General features: G+C 42.5%; 3 protein-coding genes across 3 annotated transcripts; all 3 read left to right on the top strand.

Annotated features, from left to right (window-relative positions):
* Window positions 1–1,426: 1,426 nt before the first annotated feature.
* tekt2 (tektin 2 (testicular)) lies at window positions 1,427–5,481 on the top strand (the record flags this gene model as incomplete). The annotated part of the gene is made up of 9 exons (XM_083899558.1): window positions 1,427–1,582; window positions 1,662–1,787; window positions 2,679–2,884; window positions 2,955–3,098; window positions 4,129–4,243; window positions 4,655–4,762; window positions 4,842–4,985; window positions 5,063–5,142; window positions 5,283–5,481. 9 exons carry the CDS (start codon window positions 1,427–1,429, stop codon window positions 5,479–5,481), a joined length of 1,278 nt encoding a protein of 425 aa, XP_083755684.1.
* Window positions 5,482–8,699: 3,218 nt separating this feature from the next.
* LOC310935469 (free fatty acid receptor 3) lies at window positions 8,700–9,701 on the top strand (the record flags this gene model as incomplete). Its single annotated transcript, XM_083899372.1, has 1 exon — window positions 8,700–9,701. The coding sequence occupies one exon, from the start codon at window positions 8,700–8,702 to the stop codon at window positions 9,699–9,701; it is 1,002 nt and encodes a 333-aa protein (XP_083755498.1).
* A 3,058-nt stretch (window positions 9,702–12,759) lies between these two features.
* LOC310935624 (free fatty acid receptor 3-like) lies at window positions 12,760–13,749 on the top strand (the record flags this gene model as incomplete). The annotated part of the gene is made up of 1 exon (XM_083899557.1): window positions 12,760–13,749. One exon carries the CDS (start codon window positions 12,760–12,762, stop codon window positions 13,747–13,749), a length of 990 nt encoding a protein of 329 aa, XP_083755683.1.

Below are 13,749 nucleotides of genomic sequence, written 5' to 3'. Positions count from 1 at the left end.
CTTTTTTTTAATTTTTAACGTTTTCCACGTGGTGTCGTTGTTGTGTTGCCTAGTGACGGCCGGAGTAGCCGTTGCCATGGTGACCCAGCTCAAACCAGCAGCACGCGCAGACGACATTCTCTGAACATTCTCGAACTGCGGTGAGTAACGTTTAAAAATATATATGTGAAGAAACGTTACGAGATTCAAAGTAAAGCTATCGCGATGTTTATTTCATTAGTCAGTTTTACTAAAAGCAGCAATAATCTTTCTTTCAGAAGTTCAACACCGGAAGTCAATGAGCCGTTTAATGACAACTGTATTTTTTATTTGGAGACAAATTAAGCTCTTGTTTTGTTTTTAATAATTGAATATTTTCTTGTTATTTACTTGTATAAGAAGCCTTTGAATGATGTCGGCCATGTTGTCTTCACCTGTCCTAACAGGATACCATTTCCCTGAGGGTCTCACCTTATTGTATCACGTGGTTCTGTCACTTTATAGAATTATTATTTTATTTTCTGTTTTATTCAAAATCTAGTGTTTTCTTGTTTGCACCATAGAGAAATGTTTATTTCTTTGAATGAAAATGTGTCTTATATAAAGGCAATTATGATACAGAAAATACTTTAGCCACAAAATAAATAAATACATATATATAGTGGTTGAATTGTATTTGTTTGTTTGTTGTTTGTTGTTGTTTTTGAGGACACCATGCAATATTTAAAAAGAGAACTCTCATCACCTTAAGTGCAAAGATACACCCCCCTAAACACTATTATTAACTTTCAATTGGTTACATCAAACCTGATCATTTAACATTTAAATGCCAGTTTTTTGAAATGCAATTACAAAAAATATGCATATGTTACATGCTGTGTTTGTAGAGATATCACAGTCTGGGACAAGTAACTTTTTTTGCTCGCACTCAGCACCTTAGGGGAAAAAATGTCCCGTCGCTTTAAACTGAAAGTAGTTTTTTATATGCATTTTAAATGCATTGATTTTTATCAATTAGTCCTGATATTTCAAAAAAAAAAAAAAAATATATATATATATTATTTCCAGTTATGCGACACTGCCACCTGCTGGATTACCAAGGCAATTACATGTATGTCAAACCAAGGAAAATTGGTCAAATGACCTCAGAATAAAGGCAAGGTAACGTTGAATGCATGACTCAGTGATGAAAAAGTTTAGATTGGTTTTCAAAAGTGACGCTTTACATTTGAAAGGTGAAGAAGTCTAAGGAACAGAAGACCATGTAGTGATGGTACAACACCACTTTTAATGTCCAAACTTTCATGCCACTTATCTCTATAAAAGTCACTTAAATACAACATGAGGGATCATATCCCACATGAGAGTGGTAGACCATAATCTTTGGCCATTTGTGGTAATGAACATTTTGGGAACTTTTTCTCCCATATGTCCCTGCAGCAGCAGGATGTCCTCACTTCCTGCGAAGCCCGGCCTTCGCCTCGGCGTGCCAGAGTGGAGCAGCAACAACCGGCTGCTCTCTGCCACGGCTCAGCACGAGCGCGTGATCTCAGACCTGATCCGACAGGAGGGCAGGTCGCTACGCAACGACACCAGCTGCCAGGTAAGGTGTCCGTGCAGGGTCCTGGACCAGTCAGCATCTACTGCAGGTATTTAAACCTTCGTGACACTTTCCTCTGCAGACGAGCTGGGACGAGAGGGACACAAGCCGCAGGTTGAGTGACCGCATTTGGGATGTGGCGCGATGGAGGGAAGCTTTGGAGGCCTGTGCACAGAAAGTGGATGACGAGATGGAAGCTCTGACCTTGGTGATTATACAAAATGTTCATTAAAATGATGTCATAAATACACTTTTATCCCTGCTTTTTAATATCCTTAAGACTCTGTAATGTTGGACATAATCTTCTGGTTTGCTGGTTGAGGCCAACAAGGAAGTAAGAATATACGGAACAGCCACCAGGGGTCAGTCCACATTTTCCTCGGGAGTTTATGAGGGTTTTTTTCGGACGAAATTCTGAAACATTGGGTGGTTCTCGACCAGGGGTGTCACACTCATTTTCAGGGCCACATCAGCATAATGGTAACCCTCAAAGGGCCAGATGTAACTGTCATACAAAATAAATGTAACTAAATATAATGTACACTAAAGGTAACTACTCCATAACATATTGCTAAATAACTTTCTGTATTTATTACTTATTCAATTTCACTAATCCTGATCCTGATCGAGTGGCAGGATGCCGTCACTTTGCGGATAACACAATTGCCATGCATTGTGGGAAATGTAGTTTATGGTCAACACACGCCTTAAAGCAGCATAGACCTATTTTAACACAGATTTATTAAGACCAATTAATCACTCGCGGGCCACATAAAATGAGGTGGCGGGGCCACATCTGGCCCCTGGGCCTCGATTTTGACACACGTGCTCTAGACCATGAAGGGCTTTGTTTCATGAATCTTGGGTGGAACTCATTGGAGGGATATAAGGATTCTGATTCCACAAACTGCTGTTAAAGCCTCCTAATTTATGTTATGACATGGCAGATTTCCGTTTTCATATTCCACTGGCTCTCCAACGCTTCTCTATCTGTCTTCTTATCCTATTTGTGCAACTCTGACCAATAAACCAGAGTAAAATGAGATGTATGACCAGTATTATCAAGTGATGATAAAGATGCGATTTTAATATTTAACAGTGTAAAGAGCAGAGCGAACAGGCCTTGGCTGCCACTGCCACTCCTCTAGAGGTCAGCACCGAGTGTCTGAGGCTGAGGGAGGGGCGGCGAGGCTGCGAGCTGGTCGTGGACCCTGTGGACGAGCAGCTGAAGAAAGAGGTGGAGCTGATCGGTCGAGTGCAGCAGGTTCTTCAGCAGCACGTCGACAAGGCCTTTGAACAGCTGTGGTAAAGAGTCAGACGATGACGACGTGTCTCGCCTTTTAAAACCACACTGATCAACTTTGTTCTTTCCCAGCGTTTTGCAGGAGGCTCGGCATCAGCTGACCTCTGACCTCCAGAACAAGACGGACGCTCTGGACATCGATATGTCCTGTTTGTCACTGACGACAAAGTCGCCTCAGATTTCGCTGAAGATCAACCCAACTCGCATACCGTCAGGGTAAAAATCACGATACCTGGATGGAGTGATTTTCATGATTTTGATTTCATCATTTCTTTCAAATCAAAATGACACATTTAGCAAATCAAAGACTACATGTTGGTAAAAAACCTTATTCAGCACATTTGCTTCAGGGTTATGTGTCTGTTCGTGTGTTTGTGAGCAGAATTACAAAAAATAAAAACATAGGACTTAGTTTCAGATAAAATTTTCCATGGATGTAGATTGTGTTTCACGATGAAGTTCTTAGACTTTGGTGGTGATCCAGATCCAGATCTGGATTCAGGACTGTATTGACACTGTGGGAATCTGAGCAACTATGTCCGAGCTTAAAGTTTCTGTATCTGTGTTTAGATACTTGTCCCATTTCTGACTGATCTATGCTCTATTCCCAATTTTAAAACATATAATTCATACCCACAGGCATCAAATCATGCCTTTATGTTGCCATACTTGCTTTTGAATATCAAGCAGTGGGTATTTCTGATGTTGCATGTTTAATCTGCTTGACTTGAGTATTATCTTGCCAAGCAAATCCTGACTGCAATGTCAGGAAAAAACAAATAAATCACTATTTGACTTTTTAGCCCAAATCACTCAGCCCCATTTACAAGATTAAAACAAATCAAACCCAAAAGATACCCAAGAAAATAAAACTTGAACAGAAAAATACTTTCAAACATCAACAAGGAGCTAAAACATAAGCAACAGGGACCAGAAACAGAGACACTGTGGAGCACTGAGACTAAATAGTAGGAAACACAGGTGAATCTCATTAGACACAGGTGAATCACATCAGGGAGGGGAAGACAATCAGAGGAGCACTTGGAAGAACCACAGAATAAAACACAAAACTACAACATACCCCAACATTTAAGAAAACAACATTCACTACAAACTGAAACAAAAATCAAATAAATGCATCAAACAAAAAGTGTCAAACAGTAGATTCAGTTTGTAAATCCACTTTTTAACTTTAAGTTTCGTTAGTTTATACGACTCATTAGCGTTACTGTTGTTGTTGTTGTAGTTCCTCCACCCCCCAGGAGTGGCGCCACTTCAGTCAGTATAACGCGGCTCGTGCTCAGGAGGCCATGGACGTGTCCCAGCAACTGAGGGAGGACATGAGTCTGACCCGAGCTCAGGTCAGTCACACAAACAACACGCTACGTTAGCTAATGTTAGCGTTCTTGTCTGATGGATGATCAGGATTACCCTTTGAGGCAAAACCCAAAATCTTTAATCCAAACTTTCTTTGATTTTCATTTACCAACTCAAAATAATCTTACAGAGGTGTTACAGATATAGTTTTAAATTAGTCACGAATGCACAAATTAGCCCTTAAGATTTGGGTCACCATTGTTTGCCGTCATTATAAAGTGAAAGTGAAGCTAAACACAACAGACTGAAACTAATTTTGATGCAGTAATCTAATCGGATGCTAATTTATGTTTCATGTTGGTCATTTAGACTGAAAATATACAGTAACTGCTGTCATTTCTTCTGTCGCCTCACAAGGTCAATGATTTGCAGTGAATTCCCGTTTTATTTCTCAGCTGCAGAACGAGTTGGAGGCTCAGTGGAGAGCCACTGAGTTCGCCCTTCGGAAGCGTAACCACCACGAGGAGCAGGCCCGAGAAGAGCTGGAGTGGCAAATTAAAAAAGTGAGATAGTTATCATTCATATATTTTTTGTCTTTTTACAAGCCATTTTTGATTGAACCGCGTTTGTTTGTGTCTGTAGACTGAAGATGAAATGGCAGAGATGGAAAACGACATCCAGGGTCTGGACGCGGATCTGCAGGCAAAGTCGGCCTCCCTGAAACTGGCTCACACCAGACTGGAGAACAGGACCAGCAGACCCGGCATGGACCTGTGCAGAGATGAGGTTCTCGGGATTTCAAATACAGAATATCAGGAATGACGAGAAGCTTCCTCCTCATGGATTCTTTTGTTTGTTTGCAGGTTCAACACGGCCTTGTTAGTGAGGTCAATCAGCTGGAGGCGACAATTCTGGCTCTGAGACAAAAGCTATCTGAAGCTCAGTGAGTTTATCCCCAGTTCTATTCACCCGTTCTTCATATAAAAAAAACAAATGTATATCCTGTTAGCGCCCACAAGAATTGGGACAAAGAGAATCCTAAGTATCACATTTTTCTAATAATATCTTCTTCTCGTCACTCAGACACTCCCTGCAGAAGATGAAGCTCCATCATCACCATATGCTGCAGGATCTTTCCAGAAAAAAGGAAGCTTTAAACCTGGAACAACGTAGCATGAACAAGCGCAACCACCTCACGTCCGACACCGGAAAACCCCCGGTGCTGCTGGTGCCACTCGCCAACTCCAGTGGGAGGAGCAACCTGCAGCTGCTAGCTGAGTAACAAAGGTGTTGTTACTAAAGGGGAAGGATTTCACGAAACCAATGTACTATGTTGATGATTATTGGTTTTTGCAGGTTTCCAGATACTCCAGCTTTCGCTAATGTTAGCTTTAGCCCATTTGCTTACCTGGCCTGGACAAAATTACCCACATCAGCTTCTATCTTCAAATTATTCTCCATCATCGGTCACCAGGGGCATAAATATGTAAAACTGCAGCCATTTTGGCATTTAAATTGCTTCAAAATATTGGACAAGTTTGCCCGATATAGCAACAAGGAGCTTGGCTAGCTTACATTAGCTTACTTGCTTACTTCTCCAGAGGAAAAATGATCTGCATCTGTCTTCAAATTCTTCTTCGTTTTACCGTTTCAGGGTTTCAGAGAGATGGAAACAACGAGCTGGGTTAGCTAATGGTCAGCTTTAGCTTGTTTGCTTATTTGTCCGGAGGAAAATTAACCACATCAGCTTTTATCTTCAAATTCATCTCCACTTTAAGTCGTCAGAGGCTTGAGATGTATATTGTTATCCAAATTCAAATGACACTAACCTTAGCTAATGCTTTATAACTGTAGCTTACACAAGCTAACTTTAACTTTGCCAGACATAGCAATAGGAAGCTTGTTTAGCTAATATTAGCTAACATAAGAGAAAGTTACCCACGCCTGTTTCTAAAATTATGAACATTTGTGTGTCTGCCGTCAAATTATTCACATTTTTACTGTGGTTTGTTTCAAAAAGAAGGATATACTGAGCTGGGTTAGCTACCATTAGCTTTAGCTTAGCTGCTAACTGTCCAGGAGTTTGTTTGTTTGTTTGTGTTTGTTTAACTTAAATAATAAATAGTGTGAGAGTCAAACATTTACTCATGTAGATGAGACGTTTCTGGCGTCTGAATATATATTTGTGCATTTGACATCATCTTTGTCAGAATCCGTGTGACTTTTATCAACCATTAGCTTTAATGGTTTTGTTTGGCCTCACCTTTGTTTGATCAAGCGATGCTGCTGAGAGCACCAAGACGGTGGGAATTTAAAAAAAAGAAAAATCCAGTAAACAGGCACTAAAGTGGGTCCAATAAACGCTGGTAACTGTCACCTGCCTCAGTAGTAATGACTTCAAATGGACGTGTTTGTGTCCGTCACTGCTTTTTATGAGGATTTAGAGCCTGAGGGGTTTTTATGTAGACAGTGAGCTCATGTCTGTTCAGGAAAATCACCACTTATTGCCTCAATTATGCAGAATAAATGTGTAATAAACTAAATACATGTATACTGCATGGCATTTATATCTTTATTGTCATGTTAGCTTTACTGCTTTATCATCAAAAACTAAATACATCAGTTTTTTTCCTATTTTTGGGTTTGATAATTTATTTGACTTGTGTTGAATTTAAAATGTTGTCAGCTCAATAAAAAATGTTGTCAGTATTAGACTTAGATATTTGATTTAAATTTCTTTATTGAACTACTACTACTCTTTGACGAGCAGAACAATCAACTAAAGGTTGAGTTATCCGTGTGAAAATGATCGAAAAACATAACCACAGTTATCTCATTCTATCAAGAAAATAAGCCTTTATCTTGCAATAACTTGCAATAAACTAAATACAAGATATTAAATAACAAGATAATGCATTATCTCCCAAGATAATGCATTATTCTATTTTGTGTCACAGGTACGCTAACCTTGTTATCCTGAGATAAAGCATTCATTTATCTCATTGGAACAAGAAAACAGCTCATTATCACAAAAACAATTAACCATGTTATCCTAAGATAATGCATTCATTCGTCATTGTAAGGAGAAAACAACCATTTTATCTTGTGATAATGCAGTAATTTATGTAATTATCGTGAGAAATCGAGCCTTATTTTCTTGGGATAATGCTTACATTAATTATGAGAAAATTTGGCGTTATCCTGAGATATTGTCACATGAAAACTAGCCTTGTTATCTTTTACCTATGTACGCATTCCTTTATCCGATTATCTCGAGAAAATGAGATAACACATTAACTTACGTAGTAATGCATAAATACGTTAAGTGAAAGAAGGTTAAGAAAACGGGCCTTGTTATTTTAAGATAATCCATAAATTTGTCGTTACCACAAGAAAACTAGCCTTGTTATGTACGAATTCCTTTATCTCATTATCTCGAGAAAATGGGCCTTGTTATCCTGAGATAATGCAGTCATTTATCTCGTTAGAGTGAGAAAACTGGCCTTGTTATCGTTTACCTATGTACGAAATCCTTTATCTCATTATCTCGAGAAAATGGGCCTTGTTATCCTGAGATAATACATTCATTTATAAAATAACGCAAAAAAACCCACTAGCGTTGCTATCTCGCGATAATGCAGTAATTTATCTCGTGAGAGATAGTGAGAAAATGTAAGCAGAGCATACGAAGAAATTACAAGGGTCAAAATGCTGTAACGTCTTTATGTCATTGTGATAAAGGATTTTACACACGTTTGTTTTGAAACGTCTTACGAATAAACTCGACTGTGTTTTGGAAAATGTCGCCGCTCTTTTTTCGTGGAAACGCATTTCTCGGTATCCGTCATTTCCGCTCTAATAAAATACTTGAGCAACAACTCGCAGCGATTTTCTGCTCCATTTTCACACCCACGCTTCTCTCACGCTCACTTAAACACACACACACACACACACACACAGACCATAAACAAGCCACAGCTTAAACCTCACTAAAGCTCAAGCCTTCATCCTCCATCATCGTCGGGTACATTTACGACTTCCCTGCCCAATCCCGCCGCTCATGTAAACGGCCGTGAAGCTCTGAAGTGATGGTCATGTGTTTCCTGACACACTGAATTATTCTGAATCATTTCACCTGAGGGTCCAGATGCTACCTGTCTCTGCCGAGCGGACCATTAAAGCAGCCTGGTGCCGGGCTAAACGCATCCAGACTTTCCACATGAGTGGATGCGTCTCCTTATCTGCGTGTCATGATGTCGCGTTGTGTCGTGTGCACCTCGCCCACATGCATCAGCACCAACGCGGCCAACGCCTCCTTTTCCTCTCACACATGGTGCTTCTCCTGTCAAGGAGTCGACTACCAAAAGACGACGGAGCGAGGGGGAGAACTTTTCTGCTCGAGTTTGTTTGATGATTCCCGTTTGTCATGCTAAACCGGAGGAAGTGCTGCCTCTCTTTCTGGACCTCCGATGTCTTCTAGCAGATCTGTGAAGTGAAGCGATGCACGTGGAGGTCAAAGACTGTGTCGCGCTCATCGTCTACACCTTCACCTTCCTGCTGGGACTGCCCGCCAACCTGTTCGTCCTCTTCGTGTACGCGCGCAAGGCCCGCAAGCACGGCGCCACGCCCAACGTGGTCTACGCCCTGAACCTGTGCCTGGCCAACCTGGCCCTGGTGGCCTGGCTGCCGGTCAAAGCTCTGGAGGTGCTGAGTCGGGCCTGGAAGCTGCCGTCGCTCGTCTGCACCATCTACAGCTTCTTCCTCTTCTCGTCGCTGTATGGCTGCTGCCTCTTCATCACCGCCGTGACCGTGGGCCGCTACCTGAGCATCGCCTTCCCCATCGTCTACAAGCGATACCGCCACGCTCGCATCTCTTGCTTTATTAGCGCGGCACTTTGGGCGCTGGTGCTGTTCCACCTGGGCCTCGGCCTGGCGGCTGAAGGGGGCGCTAACTTTGTCTCCGTCAAAAACGACACGTCAGTTTGCTACGACAACTTCAGCCCCTCGCAGCTGGCCGTTCTGCTGCCTCTGCGCCTGGAGATGGCCATCGTCCTGTTTCTGTGTCCTCTGGTGGTGACGTCCTTCTGCACGCTGCGCTGCGTGACTCTGGTGTGGCGTTCAAATTTGCCCCTCATGGGGAAGCGAAGGGTCCTGGCTGTGGCTCTGTCCACCCTCGCCGTGTTCGTGGTGTGCTACGCGCCCTACAACGCCTCGCACATCGTGGGGTTCGCGTCGAGGACAAACGTGGAGTGGAGGACGTACGCGATGCTCACGAGCTCCTGCAACGTTTTCCTGGAACCCGTGGTCATGCTGATGCTGTCGCCCGCAGGGTCCAGGGGCATCATGGGAAGAATGTGCGGACGACAAAGTCAGTTCAGCCGAATGGAAGGGGCTCGGCATCAACGCAACACCGCCAACGGTGCCGCAAACGTCAGGGCGCCACCTACAGTATCTGAGAGGAGCCAAGTGGGCGCAGAGGTGATGAAATCCAGTCAGGAGTGAGGTCAGTGGACGGACAGGGACCCTCGAGAAACAGATTTCAACAACTTAACAAAAGGCGAACCTAATGAAATGTTCACCTGCTGATGTCAACAATATCTTCACTGCCTTTTCTGGAGTTCAGCAGTGCCAGAGCTCAGTGTCCAGCGGGAAAATGCTGTCAAACAATGAGAGAAAGAGGCAAACATGTTCTTACACTGGCTTGGATTTTGTTCAGTGAGCCTTTATTAAGTGGCTAAACCCGAGTTTAAGGAGAGTCTGGTAGAAGACAAACATCCTTCAAAGTCCACAGTCATCAGTGTTATCTGAGCAGATCCACTTTACCTTCTCCTCGTTGATGAACCAGCAAATAATCGAGATTTTTATCTCCGCCTACTGTTGACATAAGCTTTTTGCAAGTCTGACTGCACATGTGGCGTCTTGATGTTTCCAGTGTTAACGTCGGTGTTTTTAAAAGAAAATTGTACCAACTGTTTGTTGTGGGGAAAAAATGAGATTTTAAATATTGTTATTTTCTTCGTTTTTTTAAACTCTACGATGATGTTGACAGAACGTTGTTTTTCTGACAAACTGTGCTCAACTTTGCATGGTGGAAGAAATGGCTCCACCTAGTGTTTGTCAGTTATGACTGCAAACTGGAACAAAAACATGAAGTTTTCCCCCAAAATATTAATGTTTGAAATGATTTGAACACAAAGTTTATTTTGAAATATGTTCCACAATGACCTTCAAAATAAAGTCCCCCACTTTATCATGTGAGGTTGACTGAATACAAAAATAATGTGATGAATTGTTAATTTTGAGCATTACAACTTCTATAAACTTCTTTTACTGACTTGTCTTGCTTCATTATACTCATGTTATACAGAACCAATACCAACTGTAGTTACAGCCCTAGAAAAACAAGAAATAGCTGTATATATATATATTTCATATATATATGAAAAAAGACGGAATTCTGAAATTTAAGTCCAAAATTCTGAGAGTAAAGTCAGAATTCTGAGTGAAAGTCTGAAATTCTGAGAGAAAAAAATCTGGAATGCTGAGATTTAAATCTGAAATTCTGAGAGTAAAGTCAGAATGCTGAGATTAAGGTCCGAAATTCTGAGATTAAAATCTGAAATTTTAGGAGCAAAGTCAGAATTCTGAGAAAAAAGTCTGAAATTCTGAGAAAAAAAGTTGGAATTCTGAGATTGAATTCTGAAATTCTAAGAAAGAATCAGAATTCTGAGATTAAAGTCCAAAATATTGAATAAAAGTTGGAATTCTGAGATTAAATTCTGAAATTCTCAGAAAAAAAAGTCAGAAATCTGAGATTAAAGTCATTCTGAGTCGGAGATGGAAAAGAAAGAAAAATTACCGCATGTTTCCACCTTCATCGCCATCATCATCGTCACACTGCAGCTCTCGAGCTGTTACTGGGAGATGATGTTTGCAGAGTACAGAAAACAAAGACTGTGTCCACAAGCTTATTAAATTTCCACAGTTGAAGGTGAGACGACAGGTTATCTATGGTCTGTGTGACGAGCTGATGAAGATCAGTCTGTTTCCAGGCGTCAAAGCATGAAAACTCAACTCCTGCAGCTCTGTACGTAAAAAAACAACAACAACTAACAAAAAAACACACGTAAGGATGGAGAAAACTATTTTCCACGTTTGACACAGGTGAGTTTTCATGTTTTTTCCAGACATATTGAACTTGTTTTGATATTAATGTGTAACAGACAAACGGAGACAGCGCTGGTGTTCACTTCACTCGTGTTTTTTAACAAGAAACTTTTACGAGGATTTGAAAAGGAAAAGTGGAAAAAAAAATGGATTTGTCCGACAGTGAGCGTCTGAAAGACGAAAACGATATTTAAGGTTGGCAACGCATAGCAGACGTAAACACGGCATTTTGAACACACACCAAATTTGTTGTGGAAATCATTCAAATTTGCTAAATTTTCATGAAGATATGATTTTATTTTAATTTATTTTACAGTTTTGCCCATTACGTTCAATGGGGAAGGAAAAATGTACAAAATTAGGATTAGGGTTGTGGTTAGGATTATGGAGGTGGTAGGATTAGGCCGGGTGAAATTTAGTCTGTTGGTAGAGCGCCTGATTCTATGTATAGTCACTAAATTTTGTTCAAATTCGATTAATTTTGACAGAGATGTTATTTATTATTTCTTTTTACAGTTTTACCCATTATAAGAGATGAGGGTGAATGATAGCGGGAACATTCTTACCAAACATTCAGGAGAACATGGTTGATCAGTGATCACATACCCTTCTCCAAAGATTCAGAAAAATGAAGCTGCTTCACAGGTCGTTGTTCATTCTGAGAACAGAGAGAAAACAAACTGTTAAAGTCAACCAAAACTAAAACAATATCTAACAAAATAATTAGTAAAAGCAAAACATACGTACTTTAAATGATCGTAGATTAAAAGCTTCATGAGGCGCTCACAAGTTCACAGAGGTTCACTCTGTCATTTAATCCACACACAGGCTGATTGTGGGAGTGGAAACACCTGTGGACATACACACACACACACACAGGTTTTCATGACTTCAGGGGACATTACATTGACTTACATTCATTTCCTGCAGATTTACTCTAACCTTAACCATAATTACTACTGGCCTTATCCTAACCCTGACCCTCAACCTATATTTTCACCTTCAAATGTAGTCATTTACAGTATGGGGACTTGCTTTTTTGTCCCCACAAGGAAGACAAGTCCCCATAATGTGACTGTGTTAACAGTTGTACGTCCCCACAACATTAGTAATACATGGGCACACACACAAAGTCTGGTTTCCATGTCTTCAAAGGACATGGACTTACTTAGTCTAACCTTAACCATAACTACTACTGGACTAACCCTTACCTTAACCTTAACATTACCCCATAACCTAACCATAAAACATACATTAAAATGTAACAATTCACAGTATGGGGACTTGATTTGTGTCCCCATAAGGACGACAAGTCCCCGTAATGTGACTGCAATGGAAATGTCCCTTGTTGTTCCAGTGTCCTCAGAGTCCGTCCCTGCTCTTCGCTGCCACCATGAGGTACTGCCACGTGTTGCTGTTCGTCTACATCCTCACCTTCCTGATGGGCGTCCCCGCCAACATCCTGGCCTTCTGCACCTTCTGCCGCAAAGTGCACCGCAAGGCGACGCCGATCGACGTGCTGCTCCTCAGCCTGACCATCTCCGACCTCGTCTTCCTCTTCTGCCTGCCCTTCAAGATGAAGGAGGCCATCGACGACATGGCCTGGCTGCTGCACTTCTCCCTGTGTCCCTTGATCGGCTTCCTCTTCTACGTCACCATCTACAACAGCACGCTGCTGCTCACGGCGGTGAGCGTGGAGCGCTACCTGGGCGTGGCCTTCCCGCTCAGGTACTCCATGTTTCGCAGGCCTCGCTACGCCGTGCTGACCAGCGTCGCCATCTGGCTGGTGACCTCGCTGAACCTCAGCTTCGTCTACATCATGCCCTACGTCCAGTGGGGCAAAGGCACGGGCGGCGACCACTACGACGACAACGGCACCGACAGTAGGCCGCCGCCGCCTCCGTCCACCTGCTACCTGAACTTCACCCAGGACGAGCTGGACATCATCCTTCCGCTCCGCCTGGAGCTCTTTCTCTTCCTCTTCTGCATCCCGCTCATCATCTGCTGCTTCTGCTACGTCAACTTCATCCACATCCTGTCGCGGCTGCCCAACATCGGCAGGCGGCGGCGGCTGCGGGCCATAGGCCTGGCGCTCGGCACGCTGATCGTGTTCGTGGTGTGCTTCGGGCCGTACAACGCCTCGCATTTGGTGGGGTTCGTGCGACTGGAGAGCCAGGGCTGGAGGGACACGGCGCTGCTCTTCAGCGTCTTCAACTCCTGCCTGGATCCGTTCATCTTCTACTTCTCCTCGGCCGCCGTCAGGAGCATGTTGAACCGCTGTTTCAGGAACGTCGTGGCCAAGCTGCACATTCTGCGGTGCGGAGCGACTCATCAGAGCCGCGGCGACAAGACTGACCGGTGCAGGGAAGCAGCGCCTCCTTGA

This window comes from Microchirus variegatus, assembly GCF_963457635.1.
Source record: "Microchirus variegatus genome assembly, chromosome: 13".
Classification (NCBI taxonomy): domain Eukaryota; kingdom Metazoa; phylum Chordata; class Actinopteri; order Pleuronectiformes; family Soleidae; genus Microchirus; species Microchirus variegatus.
The sequence above is the reverse complement of the archived record's forward strand: the minus strand, read 5'-3'. Positions and strand labels throughout refer to the sequence as shown.